Consider the following 22,504-nt stretch of genomic DNA (forward strand, 5'->3'; position numbering starts at 1 on the left):
ATAGGTAAGTGGGAGACAATTGTAAGTAGAACTGGGGAAATAGTCACAGTCCCTGTGTTCCTTGAGCAAAGCCCATCTAGTCTCAATCTATATTACAGATTATTAACAGTCACAAACATGTCTGAAATGAATGAATTTCCTGAGACATCAGGGATAAGACTTAATAATTTTGCATCTGGGTTCATGTAACCAAAACAAAACACCAGCATGTAGCATACTAGAGGCAGAGAGAACAACATACTCTTTAAATTGGCCAAATTTGCAAGTGCTTTTGATTTCTCTAAGATATAGAGCTAAGAGCTCAAATCAAGCTTAAATAGATTTTTGAGAGGGAAAAAAAAAAAAAAAGTTTGAACACTATAGAACTACAGATGACCCAGGTAAATTGAGAGGTCCAAATATCCCTCCTTATAAACATTATAAATAGACAAACAAAAAAAATTTGTGAACAAAAATTAATGTTTTCATATTTAAATCATTAAGCTCTACTAGACTCTACTTTTAAAAATGAGAGCTGGGCTAGCTGATGACCTGGTGGTTAAGGCAGCTGGATCCCACATGGCTGACTGTGAGGTTTGAGTCCAAATCTGGGAACTTGGAAACCATGCCAGGCAAGTGTACAAACATGTCCAAAATCTTGGAAGGCGGGAGAAACAGAGGAGAAGGGACTGCAATGTGACCATTCCCGTGGGGGTGCTTGCTCTCTCTCCATTGAGTGAGCATGCCCTATGGCAAATTTTAAAAAAATAGAAAATTAATAGAAGACACATTACAATTTATAGAAAATCTGTTTCTATTCTGGAAAAAGGAGAAAGATGTAACTTTTTATTATATACAGTATAAACTTCATTTGATCTTTCTTGAAGCAAATAAACATGAAGGCTATGACCTTTTCTTAGCATCTGCTTTTTCTTATATTTCCAGTTATGTACACTTACAATGATCTGTAAACTAAACTTCACCCTCCCTAAAGAAAAGATATGTGAAACAATACCTTACACAAATGTTTGATCTGGATACCTGCTACTAAATCAGTAGGTTCAGCCTCAAAATACTGGTTTTCAATCGTCTCATAAAACTGCTTTGTTTTCAGTTCTTTCTCAGGTGGTCCTCCAAACCAGTAAGAGCGCTAAGGAGGAGATAAAAAGGTAATCAGCACTGTGGCAGTGAAAAATGAAGCATTAGAAAAGTACTTTGGCCTGTTAGCTTTTGAAGTGCAGAAAATTTGGATTGTAGAAAATTTCTTGGGATTAAATTTTGAAGCTAGTTGACTATAATGAACTCCCAAGGTATAAAATGAGACTATTCTGGTCTTCCAACTTAACACCTAGCAAAGTGAGAATCCATGTGCATCTGAGGTAGGCCCAGCCCTGTCCCTTTAACTGAAAAAGCCTCTGCTCCAAACCTCGTCTTCCAACCCAACACACCTAGCATAGCGAGCTTCTACACATTGACTGTCTAGACAGGTCTAGTTGCATAGCAGCGAAACATCTGAATCCTTTTAGGGTTATAGAAAATCTCAACTCCCACTATACTGCTACAGAAAGTGAGAAACTCATCTTCATAAATCTGAATTCAAATCTCTTTCTGTGGATACCACATTGCAAAACACAGTAGCAGAGGAGAAATTGGCATAGAAGTATCTCACAGTAAAGTGAAGCATGTGAGCTTACAGTTGCAGAAATCAACAAATTAGCCAAAAGTGAATATACCACCAAATGACTGAAAATCAGAGAAGAGAGACTGTCTATACTTTTAGTTTGAGATCTTTTGTGAATTAATAAAATGTGAAAAAAAAGTTTAGTATGGAAGGGAGGGAGGAAAGGGAGAAGGAAAAAAGTAAACATATGTTTGATTGACAGAAAATAAGGAGCTGTTTGCTGATGATAATTTATATAGTAATATCTTTGACTTGATTGACATGCATGGTATTTGTGCTGGAAAAAAGAAATGTTGTACACTGTAAAAACATGTGAATAAATGTAAATAAAATAAATTTAAAAATATAAAAATATAAAATTCAGACTATTAAAATCATAACTGCTCAAAAGAAACAGAAGGAAATCACTTGAAAATGAGGTCATGGTGAGAAGCATATTACTCTCTGTCAGATCTTTTGTGAGCAATACACAAGTCAAAGATGATTTGAGAAAACATTGGGACAACCCATGACCTAGTGGTTAAGGTAGTGGATCCCACATGGCTGACTGCATGGTTTGAGTCCTGGATTTTTCCCAAAATCTCAGAAGGAGAAGAGATGGAAGAGAAGGGATTGCAGCATAACCATCCCTTCTATGGGAATGCTTTCTCACTCCCCCACCTCTCTGTTTCTCTCTGGTGAATGAACATACCCTTTGGCAAATTAAAAAAAAAAAATGAGAAAATATTTAGAAGAGAAGCCAAGGCACACATCTTCTCTATTTGGTTCTGACTCTAAGAAATGTGGGGTAACCAACTGAATAGAGCAAGGCGTGAGAGCTCAGACATAACTAACCCTCTCCTTGTCTGTCTTCAAAGACCCATAATATGTTAATTTCTCTACACTGGAGTTCAATGCTTAATTACACATCTTCCTGCAAAAGTGATGGATGACTTACAATTTACAAAATTTTGGGTTTCAGGATATGATCTACAGACTTTTTATGTTTATATAAAGATCCTTCAAAAAGTTAATGGGAAAAAATATTATGAGAAAACTATGTAGGGCTAGTCTAAGATCAGGTGAGTAAGGCAGCTAGATCCTACATGGCTGACTGTGCTGTTTAAGTCCTGGACTCTGGCTGCTTGAAAAACATGGCAGGCACATGTGCATGCATGTCCAAAATCTGAAAAGGAGGGAGGGAAAGAAGAAGGACTTGCAGCATAACCAGGCTCCACTGGGGGTGTTTTCTCACTTTCCTCGCTCTCTATGTCTTTTTGGTAAGTGCATGTGCCTTCTGGCAAATTAAAAAGAAAAGAAAGAAAAGGAAACAAAAGAAAAAAAAAAACTAAGCATGAATTTCACTTTTTCTGCATGAAAATAAACTTGTACTTTAATCCCATTTTCCCACAAACTCTTTGAAATCCCCTTGTATATATTGGAGGGCTGAGTATATTAGGAAAAGGCTGGGGAATTAATATGGCTGACTGTAGATAAAGATTCTTAGTTCAAAATTAACTCATGGTGGCTTTTATAATTACTATGAAGCAGGTCCATAAGGAATATGGCCTACATTAATAACAAAAGCAGTAGCACTCACCTGTAAGAAAAAATTCCAGGGCTTGGGCACACCATACTTCCCTGGAAAGACAGCTTCTACATACCAGGTCACAAGGCCATATAAGAAAGCATCAAATACAAACATTCCCAAAACATAGACAAATAAAAAGTTGTCCAGATTGTGTGATGAGACAATGTTACTCCATTTAATTCCAATTTCTAAGGCATAATAGGAGACATTTAATGAGACACCAACTGAAACTTAAACAGAGTTATCCACCTGCATGTGAAGAAAATAATGTTGATACTTTATACATACAGATTCCTATTGAAGTTGTCATCTTTCTTATGCCCTTAAAATTTTTCAGTTGTGCCAGAGAACATCTAAGTAATCAAGTGAAGCCCTCAGTGTTATATTCTAAACAAGCAAATAGTGTTCACTTACTGAAATAAAACCTATATATACTCAAAAGTAAGAAAATAAGTTTCAAGGAAAAAAAAATCAGGCCTATGGGTTTAAATGGCAGCTTCTCTCTCTATATCTTGCCTCATGCTAAATGTTCACCAAATACATAATTTTGGAAAAAGCAGAGTCATTGAAAAGTAGGGGTGAGAGGCCAGCAGGTGGCAATGGTGACTAAGGTGCTGGACTCGCACATGGCCCACTGTAGTTCAAGCTCCGGGCCCAGTGGGTTGAAAATCATGTGGTACGTGTGTGTGTGCGTGCGTGTGTGCATGTGTGTATGCCCATAATACCAAGAAGAGAATGGAAGAGAAGGGATTTTGGGTGACCATCCCTCCAGAGGGTGATTTCTCACTTTCCCTCTCTCTGTCTCTCTTTAGCGAGTGAATGTGCCCTGTGGCAAAAAACAAAAAGAACAAACAAAAACACCTGAAGAAAATAAAAGTAGGGATAGATACTGACTAGACGAGAGAACACTAGGAGAATGTTTTTCATAGACATTGGCTGATAGAAAAAGAAAAAAGTTACCAGAAAAAGATGGTGTCACCTCCTCTCTTACCACCCTACATCAGGTAGGCCCTACCATACTTGCAGGAAATTTCTGGAGAAAATGTGGAAGCCCTCACATACTATAGATGATAGCATAAATAAGCATAAATTTTTGAAGGACAGCTTAGCAATATCAATCAAAATGAAAACTATGAATATTCAATAAGATAGCAAAGATATACCTACTTGAACATGGCAAAGTTTATAAGTACTCACTGCCTTTCTCTGCTTCAACTAGAAATTTCACGCCCAGTGCCATTGCATAATTTGAGCTGAGACAGAAAACCAGCTTCCTGATGAATGTCATCTGTGCATAGTGCATAAAAAGGCTACTAGCTGGAAAGTAGATGACAAAAAACAACAAACCTCCCCAGGCAACAGCAAAATTGGCTGGAAATAGAAAGGAATTAGAAGGTCAGTTCAAGCAATCTTCAAAAACCTAAAACGTTAATATCTTCATTATAAGAGTGAACTAAAACTAAAACTAATTCTATGAGAAACACTTGTCTGTCTGGTTTGCCGTGGCTTCCTCAAGAATGTAATACAATACCTGGAACATAATAAGTGCTCAAAAGTATTTGTTTTTTTCACTTTTTAGGTTTTGTTCTTTTCTTTTTTCTTCCTTTTTTTTTTTTTTTTTTAGAGAGCAGGTGTGGATGCATGAGAGCGAGAGAGAGGGAAAGAACCCCTCAACAAGTTCTCCTCACAATGTGATTCCCTTTCCTCTTCCTCTCCCCAGCCCTTCAAATCCTCAAGATCCGGGGCACCTGTATGTTTTACCAGGTCCATTTTCAGGCTGACCCAAGGATTCTAACCCATGATTAGGATATGACTTCTAGGTTTTCAGGGTATTTTCATTACTGCTGCACTACAGCTGTTGTATCTCAATATTGGGTTGTCAGAAAAATCATGATTTTTTTTTTTAATATGTATCATGACTTTTCCGACAACCCGGTATTTTTTAATGAATAAAATGCTTAAATAGTTGAGAAACTAACTTTTCTGAAATCATTTATATGTGATTATAAATAATGCAGCATTTAAAGGAAATCTACATTTTTACTTACATGACAACACTCAACATAAATTATAAATGAAAATTTATAATTAGTTGGCATAATCAGAAGATACCTAGATTCCAGACATTATAAAATTCAGTCTATGTTGTGATACCAGGGAAAATTAAGAATGTCTGACTAAACAGAGAAAGACAAAGATGGTGGCAAAGAATCTTATGTAGTTTAGAGTATTAGGGGTCCCAAAAATGTAATTATTTTTGTTTTGTTTTGTTTATATGCCAGAGAGCATGTTTGCTCATGAGAGAAACAGAGAAATGGAGGGAGTAGGGAAAAAAAAAATCAATGAAACCAAATGCTAGCTCTTTGAAAAGACCAATAAAAATCAATAAATATCTAGCTCTGCTAAGAAAAAAGAGAATCATAATCATTAATATCAGAAATGAAAGGAAGTATCACTCAGATCTTATAAACACTAAAAGGATAATAAATACTATGAACAACTCTGTGCCCACAACAGGACCTATGAACCATAATAAAAAAATGTGTTTATAGAAACAAATGAACCAATTCCATGAAAGATACAACTTACCAAAATTTGTATAAGAAACAGACAATCTGAGGCGTGTGTGTGTGTGTGTGTATATATATATACACACACACACACACATAATTGAATCAATAATTAATAACCTTTAAAAACAGGAAGTATTGGGACCAGCAGTTAGCATAATGGCTATGTCGCTGGACTCCCACGTAGTCAACCGCGGTTCGTGTCCCGGACCCAGTGGCTTAAATTCATACTGGGTGTGTGTGCGTGCGTGCCCAAGATTCCAAGAGGAGAATGGAGGAGAAGGGATTGCGACGTGGCCATCCCCCCTGGGGGGGGTGATTTCTCATTTTCTCTCTGTCTCTCTCTGTCTTTCTAATGAGCGCACACGCCCTAGAGCAAAAAAAAAAAAGTCTCCAAAAAAAGAAAAACAAAAACAAAAAAAACAAGGAGTACCAGTCTAAGATGGGTTCATTGGTGAATTAAACCAAAAATTTAAAGAACAACATTAAGTACATTTTCTACAATCTCTTTCAAAAGATAGAAGCAAAGAGTATATGTCCTAACTCATTCTGAGATCAGCATTACCCTAACACAAAAAACGGACAAAAACTTTTTAAGAAAAAATAAACACTAGAGATCAATATCTCTCACAAACATAGATGTGAAACACTCAAAAAAAAGATAGCAAATAAAATATAGCAATGTATTAAAATCATTTTACACTGCAACTAAGTAGGATTTATTCAAGATTCACAAGGTTGGGACCAGCAGTTAGCGTAATGGCTATGTCGCTGGACTCCCACGTAGTTGACTGCGGTTCGAGTCCCGGACCTGGTGGCTTAAACTCACGCCGGGCGCATGTGCATGCGTGCCCAAGATCCTGAGAGGAGAATGGAGGAGAAGGGATTATGGCATGGCCATTCCCCCCTGGGGGGATGATTTCTCGCTTTCTTTCTCTCTGTCTCTCTCTGTCTGTCTGGCGAGCGCACGCGCCCTATGGCAAAAATCTCTCCAAAAAAAAAAAAAAAAAGAAAAGATTCACAAGGTTGATTCAACATTTGAAAATCAATGAATGTAACCAACCACAACAGCTTAAAAAACAAAGTCACATGATCATATCAATAGATGCAGAAAAAGCATTTGATGAAATCTGACAGTAATTCATATCCATATCTATACCTATCTATTGGGTTGTTGGACAAGTCATGACACATTTTTGCATAGAAAAATATGTCATAAGTTTTCTGACAAACCAATATCTATGCATAAAAACTCTCAGTAAAGTAGGGATAAAAAAACTCCCTCTACTTGGTGGAAAATATACATGAGGTAGCAGGTAAGGAGTAAAAAGAACATCAGCATATAACTCTATTTTGTTTTTTTCTTCTTTCCACATGTATACTGTGCTATGTTATTTTTCATTGCTTTCTTCATTCCCTTTCAAATCATTCCACGTGCTTACTACTGCTTTCAGTTAGAATGTAAACAGAGCTTATAGCTGAGGTGTTGACTAAAGTTCAAAAGGCACTACCAAATACATTATTTGCTTAGCCCCTGAGAATTCTTCACGAGAGGAATCTTAGACTCACTTTTACTGAAGAACGTGCTAGTCATAAAACTGAAGAATATTGTGGCGATGGCGTACAAGAGTAAAAAGGCGAAGACAAGAGTTGGGTCACTGTATTGAAGCACAGGTGCAGGTTCAATCTAGCAAACAATCAAGAAGCCCATTTAGTTATGCTCTCTGTGAAATCACACCAAAATGGAAAAGGAGAAATGAAACATTCTTAAATATGTCTATAGTTCTGGGGGAAACCAGCAGTTAGCGTGATGGCTATGTCGCTGGACTCCTACGTAGGTGACCGCAGTTTGCATCCCGGACCCGGTGGCTTAGAACTCACGCTGGGCGCGTGTGCGTGTGTGCCCAAGATCCCAAGAGGAGAATGGAGGAGAAGGGATTGCGGCGTGACCATCCCCTCTCGGGGATGATTTCTCACTTTCTGTCTCTCTGTCTCTGTCTGGCGAGCGCACGCACCCTATAACGAAAACCTCTCCAAAAAAATTTTTTTTTTCTATAGTTCTGGTGAAATTGATGACACTGTTTAATGAGATGAGGAGTTAATTCATTTCTTAAAGAAGGCTCACCCATCTTGGTTTCAAAATTTAGTTTGCAGAGAGACTAAGCAGTCTCTGAATTATCACAGCAGAGTCAACAAAAGCCACATGCTCATTCTTGAGCAATCTGGGACGCATTAGGCCAATACCATGTTTCTGTTTTCCCTCTCAAGGTTTAGGTGTGCATGCCACAGTCAAAAGGACACTTGCCTTGACAAATAAAATAATGCATAAAACAATGATGGTAACAGAATACAAACAGAGGAAAGTGAAGAAATAGGCAGCCCAGAGCATCCAATTACTGAGTCCTATCATGAGCTGGTATTCCTGCGGGAGAGGTAACACAAATCAAGCATCATGTAAAATAGTAAAAACATACAGTGTCTTAAAATTTTTAAGAAACATTCAGAAATATTATCTAATTTAATGTCTATAGTGAAAGTTAAATAATAAATATTAGTATCTAATTATAGAGGAGAAAATAATCATGGCTCAGAATGTCAAGTATCTTGATTAAACTTGCTCAGTTACCAAGTGACAAAATTGTGATTCTTATAAGTGTAGAGACAGTTTTATCAGTAATTTAACCCTATATTATTAAGACATAAAAATATTTAAACTAGTTACATTAACATCCCCTTTCTTTTTATTATATCCTCTTTCAGGAGGTATTAAAAATGTAAAGGTAGTTTAATTCAATTATGAAGATTAAAAGCAAACACTAAAGCTAGGATAAAAATAAGGAAAAAATGTTCAGTTTCAGCAATAATCCTTATGAACTACACATTTTCTTCAGAAGGAGTTGTTTATAAAAATATACAGTATTCAAAGCTTTAACAAAAGAGCAGCACAAGGATTAAGCTAATAATGTCAGGTACAAACAAGATCAATGGGAAGATTCAGGACCAGCAGGTGGCATGGAGGTTAAGGCTACTGTATCCTACATGGCTGACTGAGCAGTTCATGTCCCAGACCCAGCAGCCTCAACACATGTCAGCATGTATGTATGTGTGCCCAAAATCCCAAAAAGAAAATGGAGGAGAAGGGATTGTGGGATGGTCATCCCCCCTAGGGGGTGATTTATTCCTCTCTTTCTCTTTGGTGAGTGTGCACCCCTATAATAGCACAATTATTTTTAAAAAACATGATTCAAGGGCCAGCAGGTGGCATAGTGGTTAAGGCACTGAACTTCCACATGGCTGACCATAGTCTGAGTCCTGGATCTGGTGGCTTGAAAATTATTCCAAGCACGTGTACATGCATGCCTGAAATCCCAGGAGGAGAATGGACTGCAGCATGGCCATTCCCTCTGGGGGATGATTTCTCACTTTCCCTCTCACTGTCTGTCTCTCTCTGGTGAAGACACACGCCCTATGGCAAAAGCCTCAGAAAAAATAATTCAAATGAGTGTTAGGACTTTTCAGAGGTTACTTTAAATATGTTTATTAAATTTTATCAATGTCATTATTAAATTTTGTAAATTTAGTTTCTTCAAGGGCATGTATCTGTATCTGCCTGGATAAACAAGATGCTTTAGTAAACGATTGTTCAACGAATGAATGAATGAATAAATTTGAGGCTCTGTGGACATCTGGTTATTTTCCAAAGTTTAAGATATGTATATAGGCCCAATTTATTACTCACAGGGGACAAAAATAGAGAGAAAAAGCACCCCTATAACTTTTCTAGGAATCAATGCTAGAGCAAAAGCTACTTAACAAGTTTTAATAAAGAATTAAAATGGCAAAATTTATTTAACAAAAGAAGTACAAGACTTATATATAGAAACTATTATAAAACAATGTTGGAAGAAATAAAAGAATGTATAATAAATGAAAATATAGCCCATCTGTTCATTCAATTATTTGAACACAATACCATTCAAAATCTCTCTCACCTTTTGTTTTTTTTTTTAGTAACTTGCTAAAGAGTGCATATACTTGGGACCAGCAGTTGGCGTAATGGCCATATCGCTGGACATGTAGTTGACCATGGTTTGAGTCCTGGACCCAGTGACTTAAACTCACGTCAAGTGTGTGTGCGTATGTGCCCAAGATTCTGAGAGGAGACGGGATTGCAGTGTGGCCATCCCCCTGGGGGGTTATTTCTTGCTTTCTGTCTCTGTCTTTCTGGCAAGCACACACACCCTATAGCAACAACCTCTCAAAAATAAATAAATAAATGGTGCACATACTTGCCAGACAGAGACAGATAGAGAGGGGAAGTAAGAAAGAAAACCCAAGGTGGGCATGGCCAAGCCACCATCCCTTCTCCATTCTCCACTTGGGACTTTGAGCTTGCATTCACCTGGGCCCAGCATGTCTTATTAGCCCCTGGGACTGGAACTCCAATCCTACTGTTGGCCATGTGACATGCAGCCACCTTAACCTTTGTGCCATCTGCTGGCTATTTTACATGGAATAAAAACATATCTTAAAATTCACACAGAAATTCAAGGGATCTACAATAGCCGAACAATCTTGAAGAAAAAAAAAGCTGGAGGATTTATTTTACCCAATTTCAAAACTACTGCAAAGCTACCAATAACCAAGACTGTGTGGTTCTGGCGCAAGGAAAGACAAATACATCAATAGATAAATGGTACAAAATAAGCTAGTTCAGAAATAGACCAATACATAACGATTATTTGGTTTTCAAAATAAAATAAAAGCAAAGAAATCCTAAGAAGATTAATGGGATAGAATTGAGAGTTCACACACACACAAGTCACATATCTAGGGCCAAGTGAATTTTTACATTGATGCTAAAATAATTCAATGGGTGGGGGTACAAAAAATGGTGCCAGGCCAACAAAAATATCATGAAAAAGAATAAAATTGGACTCTACTTGACATTACTTTAAAACTTAAATGGATAAGACTCCTAAAATATAAGAGCTAAAAATATAAAACTCTTAGGAGAAAACATAAAGGTAAACCTTCATGACCTTGGATTTGGCAAATGGATTCTTGGATATGGCACCCAAAGAACAAGTAACTGAAGAAAAGGAATATCATCTCCTTAAGAAACTGAACTCACTTCACTTGTATACAAAGCCAGAAGTGGGGTTGCTAGATATTTTTTGAAAAACTTTTATAGTGTTTTCCATATGGCTATGCCAATTTATGTTCCCACCAACAGTGTACAAAACTTTCCTTGGGAACCAGCAGTTAGCGTAATGGCTATGTCGCTGGACTCCCCACGTAGTCAACCGCGGTTCGTGTCCCGGATCCGGTGGCTTAAAACTCCCGCCGGGTGCGTGTGCGTGCGTGCCCAAGATCCCGAGAGGAGAATGGAGAAGGGATTGCGGCGTGACCATCCCCCCTGGGGGGTGATTTCTTGCTTTCTGTCTCTATGTCTCTCTCTGTCTGTCTGGTGAGCGCACGCGCCCTACAGTGAAAATCTCTCCAAGGAAAAAAAAAAAAAAAAAGAAACCTTTCCTTTTGTCCATGACCTCATCAACATATGAATAATGTACATACTTTTACATAAAAAGCTTATAAAACATAATTACAAGTAATTTTGAAGGCATAAATAAGGTAATATACCATATTCATGGATTGGAAGAGTCAATATTATAGAATTTCAATTCTAATTTGCAATTTGCAATCTCAAAAATCCCAGGTTTCTTTTTCTTTTTTTTAATCAACAAGTTGATTCTAAATTGGAAATAGAAATATAAAGGTATAGGAATAGTCAAAAAACTCTTGAAGAAGAACAAGAAAGTGAGAAGACTTTACTTAATTTCAAATTTTATTTAAAAACTAGAGTACTTGCATGCTGGTACTATCAGGATAGAAGTGAGAAACAGATTGATATCTTTAAGGATAAGCTCAACTTATTAAAAAAAGTAGAAATGAAGTATAAGGGGGAAATTATATTAATTAACAGTATATATCCTAAGCTACAGGAATAAAGAAGCCTATTTCGCATTGGCAAAAATGTGTTGATCATAAGGGTTCCTATTTTGATTAATAAAGATATGTTTGAGCCTAGTTATAATGATTTAAAATTCAGTCCAAAACCACAACTGCATTTATAGCAACTACTATTTTCCATAGAAAGTTCAACTTGCAATTTATTCAGAGGAGGACATATCTAGAAAAGTTCCAAAACCTGGCCTAGCTAGTAGTATGGTAGTTGAGGCAGATGGATCCCACATAGCCAACTGAGGGATTGTGAAGTCCTGGTCCTGAAGGTTTGAAAGACATGATAGGGACATGTGTGTGTGTGTGTGTGTGTGTGTGTGTGTGTGTGTGTGTGCCTGAAATCCCAAGTGGAGAATGGAGAAGGGATTGTGGCTTGGTCATCCCCCTGGGGGAAGGGTGCTTTCTCTCTTTCTCTCCCTCTTTCTTTCCCTCCCTCCCTCCCTCCCTCCCTCTTCCTAGTGAGCACATGCAATTTTTAAAATATCTCCCAACTTGAGAATAAGCCTGAGACACCTGTGTTGACCTCAGAACCAAGTAAAGGTATATTAGAAGGGAAAGGGGAATAGTCTCACCCTATCATCTCTCTCTCCTGCCCTAAGTCAACACAATAACACACAAATCAGATTCTCCCTGCTCATGGATTCTCCAGTGGGAAAAGAGAACTAGATTACACAAGGGATTATATCAAACTAAAGAGCTTCTGAACAGTGAGGGAAATATCAATAGAGTGAGGAGACAACTTCTAGAATGAGATAATATTTTCAAGTTATGCTTCTGACAAAGGATTATACAAGGAACTCAAACAGTTAACCAGCCAAAACCAAAATCATTCCATTTAAAAACAGGCAATTAATCTGCACACAATTTTCAAGAGAATTCATGCAAATGGCTAATAGGTATATGGAAAATATGCTCAGCATCAGTAATCGCCAGGAAATGCAAATCAAAATCACAATGAGATATGACATTACTCCAATTAGATTGGCTATTATAAACCAAGAAAACAAAGACTAGCAAGTGCTGTTGAGGCTGTGGAGAAAGGGGAACTCTGTGTGCTGTTGGTGGGAATGTGAATTATTAGGTTGTCAGGAAAGTCATGACATGTTTTCCTATGCAAAAAACGCATCGTGACTTTCTCCATGACCCACTTAGTATAGCTATTATGGAAAACAATATAGAAATTCCTCAAGAATTTTATAATAAAGTAGAATAAAAAAATAGAACTATCCATGAATCAGTAATCCTATTGCTGGGTATATACTTAAAAGAAAACTAATATGTTGAAGAGATATCTGCACTTCCATGTTTATTTCAGTGCTATTCACAGTAGCTGAGATACGGATAACCTAAGTGACCAACAACTGATGAATCGATAAAGAAAATGTGGTGTATGTACACAATGAAATACTATTCAGCCAAAAAAAAAAAAATCCTGCAATTTGTGACAGCATGGATGCACCTGGAGGACATTATAAGTTAAATAAGCTAAACAAAGAAAGACAAATATCACATTGTCTCACTCCTCTGTGGAATCTAAAAAAGTTAATCTTCTTAAAGTAGAGAGTAGAATAGTGATTACTAAGAGCTGGAGTGGTTAGGAAGTAGGGATTGAGGAAATGTTGCTCAAAAAATGCAAAATAATAGATAAGTGGAATAAGTTCAAGAAATCTATTGTATTCATGATGGCAAGTTAGTGATGATATATTTATTCTGAAAAATGGTAAGACAATGGAGGTTAAATGTTCTTACTAAAAATAATAGTAATGTGACATAATGCCTATTTTAATTAGTTTGATTTATTCATTCCACAATGTATATATACTTCAAAATGTGTTGTATATGCAAAATACAATTTTATCTGTCAATTTAAAATAAATAAATGCATTAAAAATAGATTTTTGTTTGCAATTTCAGTTCTGTAATAAGCTTTTAATTTTTTTGGACTTGAAATGTATTAAACATTTAATTTCTGATATGTTAAGGAAATCTGTGTAGTTTAAATTAAAATGCAAATATAAAAGTAGCAGAGTTGTTAGCTTTCTTAGGTACTAGCCTTGTCATTTGAATGACAATACAACTCTAGAAATTTATTTAAATAAAAATTATTATATTAAGATTTTTGAAGCTATTGCTGTACAACTTTTAAAATAATACATGTCTGAAGCATAACATGAATCATTGTTTAATAGATGGATGAATGAATTAATGAATAAAAGACTGTTGGCATGTTATTTGAAAACAAAAACATTTCTATGTCAATGTGTAAATCATAGTGAATAGAAACAAGAACTGGAAAATTATTTGTAGATGATAACATGTATGATTAAGCCATTATACAGTGTATTCAAGATGGGAAATTTCATTTTATATGCTATGATGATGCTTAGTGAATGAATATAAAATAAAAATGCCATTTTGAGCTGCAAATTGACGGTGTAGTAATTTAATTTAGCCAACATTTGTTTAGTATTTTAAAGGGATATTTCTAGGCATTAGAGATCTATATATTAATATGTTGGGCTTCCAAGGGTTTAAAATCCAGTGGAAGCATTGTACAAACAATACTAATACTGTGTGGCTAGTGCACTATTAGCATCATGAGCAAATATATTTGTTATGAGCTATATATAGCAGCAGCTAAAATATGTATGTAAAATCTCACAGAGGAAAACTTCAAGAAATTTTTGAGTCACAGATGGAGACATAGTAGTATGGGGAAAAGGAAGACTTTTTAGGTAAAGAGAACAACAGGAATAAAAGAACAGTGCTATTCACAGTAGCTGAGATACGGATAACCTAAGTGACCAACAACTGATGAATCGATAAAGAAAATGTGGTGTATGTACACAATGAAATACTATTCAGCCAAAAAAAAAAAAGAATAAATTCTTGCCATTTGAGGCAACCTTGATGACTCTGGAACAAACAATACTAAGTAAAAACAAGTCATGTTCTAGAAGACAAATTCTGTATGTCCTCACTCATCAGTGAAAGCAAATAGATTATACTGTATACATGGAGAGTGTAATAATGGATGCCAGAAAATGGAAAGGGAAGAGGGTTGAGAGATGGGGGGACTCAGTTAGAAGATATTAGAGTTTATGAAAATAAGTGGGATTGTTTGTAGAATACGATAGCACAGTAAAGAACACGAGTGACAACTCAATATAATGTTTTAAGATAACCAGAAAAACAGGTTTTGATTGTGATCAACAAAGTCATGATGAATGTCGGAGAAGGGAGAATATTTATTGCCCTGATTTGATGGTTACACTTTGGATACATGTTTTTTTTAAAAAAAAAAAAATACACCGAGTCCCACAAAGATGTACAGCTGTCGTATGTAAATGAGAAATGATAGTAAAAGTTATAAAAATGATTAAGAACTTTTGATTTTCAAAGGCCCCAGTATGAAAGAAAGGCATTAGGAAATGATATCTTCAATGAGTCAGAAAATGGTATCTTTTATCAGTCAGCAAATTATTAACATTTATTTATAGCCATCTATGTTACAGACAATTACAGGGAAGATTAGGGGGTGGGATAGTGGGTAGGGAGATGAACAGAAAGAGCCCCTGAGTGAAAAGAGTTAGACGGTGAGAAATGATGTGAGCCTGACCTGGAAAGTGGTGTTAACGTTAAGAAACTAACAGGAGAACATGCCACGGCTCACAATTATGCAAAGCAGAGAAATGACATGGACAGACCAGTGACATTCAAAGTTACTTCTCACAATTACTGAGTACTATGACATTCAAAGCTACGTCTCACAATTAGTATGTACCAGACACTGTACTAAACACTCTCCATGTATTTCTTCACTACGACAGTAAGATTTGGTGCTTGGGAGTCATAATTTTTCATACAGTATCATGACAACCCTCCAAGTTGGGTATTATTAATCTCAATTTACATCTGAGGAAATAAGCAAAAAAATGCTATTGAGCAAATAAGGAATAGACCCAGTATTAAAACCTATCATCAAAGCCTCTAAAGAAAGTAGGTACCTAATCAATCTATAAGAAATAGTCATTGAATGAATCATTTGTTAAATGGGTGATGGCTGCATATTAGCCTTCAAAGCCCTTGACTTAATACAACACACTTCGGATCAATACTGAAGGGGACTCTGAAGGTCGTTTAGAAAAAAAGAAATTCAAAGATCAGAAATCGGTTAAAAAATATCACAGAATCCTAGAACTGTGGAATTACTGTATCTAAATTCATCTAGCTATAATTTCAAGCTGATTATTTCTTTATTCCGAAGATAATTTAGGGAATTTAGCATTTAAATTCTATATATAACATTCTTTGAAGTGGTCTTACAGAACTAAAACTAAAAACCGTACCAAGAATTCAATAAAAATAAAAATATAGAAAGTTGCCAATGGACATAAATATTCCCTTCGTGGCTGCTACTGAAATATAACCACCCAACAGTATTGACTGCGTAGACATGGTCCAAGTCTTCACATAGATTTGCCCCATAGGTCCCCAATTTTTCCCAAATTTTTCATATAAGTTCTATCTACTACACACACACACACACACACACACACACACACACACGTCGAGTTACCTTCAATTTCTTTTCCTTTTCCCACACGATGGATTGGACAAGGGTAAGATGATTCAGAGAGAAGATACATAGAATTAGTAGAGGGATGAAAATACCAGAAAACAGAAAGAAGTAATCATGATAATATGATGCATGTGGAAATCTCTGAATAAAAATGTGGACATCTTTAAGCAGCGCTTGTGCCGCAGTGCTGTTGTGATACCGCATGATGGCCTTGTCCACGGCATGTTGCACAGCCACGAACCCTTCACTGATGTACCCTAAATGAGAAAATAAAGACTGCTAAGTACGGGGCCAGCAGTTGGTATGGTGGTTAAGGTGCTGGATCCCCTCAGGGCCGACAGCAGTTTGAGTCCTAGACCTAGCAGCTTGCTTTCTCACTTTCTCTCTCTTATTCTCTCTGGTGAGCACAATGCGCCCTATAGCAGATTTAAAAATAATAATAAATAAAATAACTCTTTTAAAATAAAAAGATTGCTCAGTACAACAGACCAAAAAGTAGCTGAACTATACAAAGAAAAAGTTCATTAAAATATGTCAAAGGCAAACGACGACACTTTTGTAACGAGGTTCTTCCCAAAGTCTTGATTTCAGAGCAACTGTTGAGGTTTCATCACGCAAATACACAAGAAATTCTTTGTAAAAGGCTCCCAATTCCCAGCTTCCCAGAAATGAAATGTTACATCAAATTAGAGAGTTGCAGATCCAGCAAATGGCATAGTGGTTAAGGCACTGGACTCTCACATGGCTGACCACGGTTTTTGCTAGTGGCTAGTGGCTTGCTTTCTCACTTTCTCTGTCCCTGGTGAGCACATGTGCCCTATGGCAAAATTAAAAATAATAATTAATTTAAAAAAATGTATAGAGCTGCTTACCACAATTTCATAATGGAAATAAATGGGAACTTATTAATGATCATGTAGGTTAAGGGTCATTCTCTGTCCTGGACATTTGGAAGAAGAAACGCAGCTCATGCAAGTGATACAATTGAGTGAGTTATATGAGCTAATGTTGATAAGGCAGTGCTCCTCAAAGTGTAGCCCTCTGACCTGTGACAGTATGCAAACAGTTTCTTGCTGGTACATACATTTAAGTTAGTAATTAAGAAAAAGCACTTACAAATTTTAATGGAAATTTAGCATTGCCATGACATCTACAAACTAACTTTTCTATTAATTTATATAAGTGCTTTATGTATTATGGATGTGAATCCTATGTCAGAGACACACATTGTAAATAATTTCTCCTGATTGTTTTTTTTTTTTTAGATTTTTGCCTTAGGGCATATGTGCTCACTGGAGAGAGAGAAAGAGAGATAGACACAGGGAGAAGTGAAAAGTCATTCCCAGGGGGAATGGCCATGCTATAATCCCTTTTTCTCCATTCTCCCCCCAGGGTCTTGGGCACACACACATATGGTGTGATTTTCAAGCCACTGGGTCTGGGACTTGAATGGCAGTCAGCCGTGTGGGAGTCCAGTTATGTAATCAGGGCGTCATCTGCTGGCTCCTCCCCTCTGATTCTTGCATTTTTTACTTCTTTAAAAAAAATTTTTTTTTTAAACTTGCTGTAGGACACATGCTCTCATCAAGAGAGAGTGAGCAAGAGAGAACGAGAAAGTACACTCTCCCTGGGAGGATGGTCATGCTGCAATCCAATCCCTTCTCCCCCATTTGTCAATCCTGTGAGGATTTGGGCAGGCACACATATATGCCTGGCATGTTTTTCAAGCTGCCTGGGCTGGGATTCAGACCTCCAAGTTGGCCAAGTGGGATCTGACTCCTTTAACTCACTAGGCCACAGAGCTGGTCCTTCACTTCTTAACCACTTCCAGAGTAAGTAACTTTAAAAAAAAATTCTAGCTTGTCTTTTACTTTTCAGATCTTTGCTTCTATTTTTCAGTTATTTTAGAGATTAAATGATATATTCTTATCACAATCTATAATAATCTGTATTCTTATCTGAATTAATAGCAGGTAATTTTATATATACACGAGAATTTCCATATAAAATAATTCCATTTTCCTCTTTTGTGTGTTAAACACAAAAACCTCTCAAAAAATTCATTTGAAATATTCTTTTGAAGAGAATATGATAAGGTTTTAAAGTTTTATGACTGGAAAAATAATGTTCAAAAAATTCTTAAAACAGTGACATACAACAAAATCCTCCCATCCTAACACATCAACCGTTTTCGTATTTGGGTATCTATCCCAGTTTTGTGCTGATAAATAAGTAGTTTACATAGTTATAATTTCATAATACAGTTCAAAACTTTGCTTTTTCAAATTTCATGATAATTTTTTTGGGGGGAGAGGTTTTTGCTATAGGGCACATGCGCTTGCCAGACAGAGAGAGACAGAAAGTGAGAAATCACCCCCCCGGGGGGATGGCCATGCTGCAATCCCTTCTCCTCCATTCTCCTCTCGGGATCTTGGGCACGCACACACACGTGCCTGACGTAAGTTTAAGCCACCGGATCTAGGACTTGAACCATGGTCGACTACATGGGAGTTCAGCGACATAGCCATTACGCTCACTGCTGGCCTCTCATGATAATTTTTAATGTCTACACAAAGTCCTGTCAAATTCTATTTTAGCCTTCAATTATTCATTAATATATTTAAGATATAGATTATTTCAAATTTTTAAGAATTATGATAAATTGGTCATAACCCATTTCTTTTACTGAGTAAATTTCTTCAACGTGAATCTGCAAAACTGTTGGCAAAAGCAAAACTCTTAAAGACTTTTCAATAGTAGTCTGTGTAGTAAATTTTAAATTTTTATAATTTTATTAAAAATGATTCATCAACCCAACAGAATAACATACAGTTGTAATTAATTAGGCTGTATCATACATGGGAAGGTGTATATTGAATCATTAAAGGCAAAATTTCACAAATAAATTGACATGAAAACATACAGATATACAATGGTAGTGATCAGAAAAGGATAGAAGATGATAAAAAACACTGTTCAAATATACAGATTTTATGAGATTTTGGACACTGAAATTTAAAAAGTCATCAACACAGTAAGTTAAAAATAAATAGCTATCACCTTTGAATAAAAACTGTCATGTTGAGAAGTCATAGTGCAGCCTGGGTCTGCTGTGTAGTGGCAGAAAAAGCTCCAGGAGGTACCTTGTAACCAAGGGAAAACCGAAGAATCAAAACACCAAGCCTTATCTAAAGGCCAAGAATAATTGCCTGAATTCCAGCACCTCCTAAATCTAATACAAGACCCAAAAAGATTTTACCAACCATGTTGTTTTGCCTGTCAAAACCACAGGGCCCATCAGTATTAAACTACAACACAGAAAAGTCAGTGTCACAGGGTTCCTGAAGCCAAATTGGAACCACCAAAACTTGTGGGCAACGGACTGACTTCAGGATGTGTTTCTTTTAACCCAAATGGTAAGCCTTCCAGGACGACTCAGCAGCTGCACGAAACTGGATCGTCCACTGCAGGAGAACTGTCAGGAAAACCTGTGGGGTCCCTCAATATACAGGAATTGAAAACTATTAAGCGGCAAGTAACAGATCAAGGAAATACTAAATGTATAGACTCTGTGGACAGTAGCCATGTTGAAAACCAATATTCAGATAGCTTTCTAAGAGAGATGAACAAAGAGAACTTGCCCCCAGAACTTATCAGAACCTTAGAGGAAGCCACGTTCTGAATTATGTACCATAATTGAGCTAAAGTCTAATTCTTATAATACAATCAAGAGTAGTTTGGCTCCTAAAAAAGCCATGGGCAAAAGTACAGTGAATGGTGCTGTTCTTAAAGACAGAGTTAATAAGCAACTTACTGGAGAAATACAAATCGGGACTCTTCTAATAAAGTCACAGCAGCTGTTTCAAGGAGCAGGTCTTACAACCAGCAGAAAAAAAAACCCCAAGGACAATTCCTTCTCCCCTTATTCAGACCTTTAATCTGACTTAAGCATCAAAGAAACTAGTGGTCAAAGACATAAATATTAGTAGGAGTAAATACGAAGGACCTAAAGACTAAGTTGCAGTCATTCCTTGTTAATGAGCAGAAAGTTAAAACATTCTAAACCCAAGGTATACCCCAATTTGCTTCAGGGTGGATATGATAATAAACCTCCAAACAGAAAGCAGAATGTGAAGTCCACTCAAGCTATTTTAGACCTCCAATGTTGTATGTACTTCAAAGATCAAAAGCCATAAGCCCTAGTCTCATCTGACAGTTGGCAGATTTAATTCAGTCATTCCAAGCACCCCAAGCATAAGAGCAGATGAAACCAATGGTAGTAAGTACAACAACTTTCAACAAAAAGCACAGACTTTGGACTCCAAGTTGAAAAAGACTTCCTTAGAATTATTTTCTGAATAAGGCAGCTCCCCAAACATGCAACTAAAGAGAAACAAAGTCCTAAATGAGATCCAAACTAATCCAGATAAAAAAATAAATAAAAAAAGAAGCCTACCGCAGTAGATTGAAGGAAACTAGAAGAATGGCAGAAATCTAAGGGGAAACATCTATAATCAGCCTCCTACGGAACTCAAAAATAGAAACAGGAAATGAATACTTCATTCTGGAAGAGCATCGAAAAATACGTGGAAAATAAATTCCAACTTGAATTGTCCAACTTGAACAGTGCAGACACTCTGAGCAAATGGTCTGCAATTCATTGAAGAGGATATACCTTCTAATGAAATATTTACCATATTGTCCAGATTTCCTGAGGCTGAAAATTTGCTAATTCTGGATCCACAAAGCCAAGCTGTTGGTATGTAAAGGCAGTTTTGATGTTATTAAACTATATGAAGAAGCCATTAAAAATGGAGCAACATCAATACAAGAGTTGTAAGAAGTTGTTCTTAATATTTTGCCAGATTCAAACAGAAACGAGGAAGAAATTACCTCTGACCATTTAGTTGCTGTAACTAGTATGTCATCAGTAGAAGAGCTATCAAGTGAAAAGACTATCTTTCTCCGAAAGAGAAGCAAAAGGTTGTAGCAGTACCCCAGATAACCAAGGCAGAACTGCAGAATCATCCTGGTGTCAAATCACAGAAGGCCTCAATCCCAAGCTTAAGTGGAATGCCTGAGTGCAAGACATGAAGCTCATCACTCCTGTGTGGAGTTCAGCAAGGATCGAGTGAGCAGTGTCCCACTAGCCAGAAATGCTGCAGAAACACTATTTAATAGTGACATCCCTTGATAAAGTAGAAGAAACAGAGTATTTCTTATTTCATAAAAATGAGGCTTTGTCTGTAACATTAGAGTTTCAAATTCTTGAATCATAATTTCTTGATGCTTCTTAAAAAAAAAAAAAAGTCTTTTAGAGCCTTGTGAGAGAAATTCTCTACTGCAGATAACCTCAAGAAAATACATCATGGAACAGTTTCATGGATGTAGATTGTGGTCTCAGGGCTTAGGAAGTAATTCACTGGTCTTTCTCTCAAATTTTATATCCTCCTGGAAAGCATTCAATATGTAGCCTGTGAACATGCTAAAAAAATATTTACAGTTTATTAATCTGCTTTAATACTAACATAGTTGTGTTTTATTTTTTGTTTTTTTGTTTTGTTTGTTTTGTTTTGCATCAGAAAGCTGGGCCTACAATATGAAGGACCTTCCTTTCTCCATCTGCCATTGCAGAGAGGGCAAATCTTTACACTGTGGAAGATCTGAGCTTTGAAACCAGTTTGCCAGGTTGGATGGGACAGGGTAGATGGCCTGATCTAGTTCCCTAATTTTACAGAGGAGTTTACACTAGTTATGTGGATCTTCGACTTCATCATAGTATTCCTGTAGATAAAGGGAATTCTTTTTCTTTTTCTTTTTTTGGAGAGGTTTTTGCTATAGGGTGCGTGTGCTCACCAGAAAGACAGAGAGATAGAGAGAGAGACAGACAGACAGCGAGAAATCACTCGCCAGGGGGGATGGCCACACCACAATCCCCTTTCCTTCATTCTCCTCTTGGGATCTTGGGCACACACACACACGTGCCCAGCGTGAGTTTAAGCCGCCGGGTCCAGGACTCAAACCACAGTCGACTACTTGGGAGTCCAACAACATAGCCATCGCACCAATTGCTGGTCCCTAAAGGGTTAATTCTTTTT

General features: G+C 36.8%; 1 protein-coding gene and 1 pseudogene across 1 annotated transcript in view; one reads left to right on the forward strand and one right to left on the reverse strand.

Moving 5' to 3' along the window:
- Nucleotides 1–22,504, reverse strand: part of LOC102482526 (ATP-binding cassette sub-family A member 3-like) — a 95,299-nt gene that overhangs the window by 55,470 nt on the left and 17,325 nt on the right. Inside the window, exons 6-11 of the mRNA XM_006153297.1 lie at nucleotides 16,404–16,663; nucleotides 8,106–8,222; nucleotides 7,370–7,487; nucleotides 4,428–4,601; nucleotides 3,240–3,418; nucleotides 995–1,129 (exon numbers count right to left, since the gene is read on the reverse strand). Of these exons, the coding sequence (XP_006153359.1) occupies nucleotides 995–1,129; nucleotides 3,240–3,418; nucleotides 4,428–4,601; nucleotides 7,370–7,487; nucleotides 8,106–8,222; nucleotides 16,404–16,663 (983 nt within the window). The remainder of the gene's footprint in view (nucleotides 1–994; nucleotides 1,130–3,239; nucleotides 3,419–4,427; nucleotides 4,602–7,369; nucleotides 7,488–8,105; nucleotides 8,223–16,403; nucleotides 16,664–22,504) is intronic.
- LOC102482109 (cytoskeleton-associated protein 2-like) lies at nucleotides 16,938–21,685 on the forward strand (annotated as a pseudogene).

Source organism: Tupaia chinensis, unplaced genomic scaffold (assembly GCF_000334495.1).
Source record: "Tupaia chinensis unplaced genomic scaffold, TupChi_1.0 Scaffold000367_1, whole genome shotgun sequence".
Classification (NCBI taxonomy): domain Eukaryota; kingdom Metazoa; phylum Chordata; class Mammalia; order Scandentia; family Tupaiidae; genus Tupaia; species Tupaia belangeri.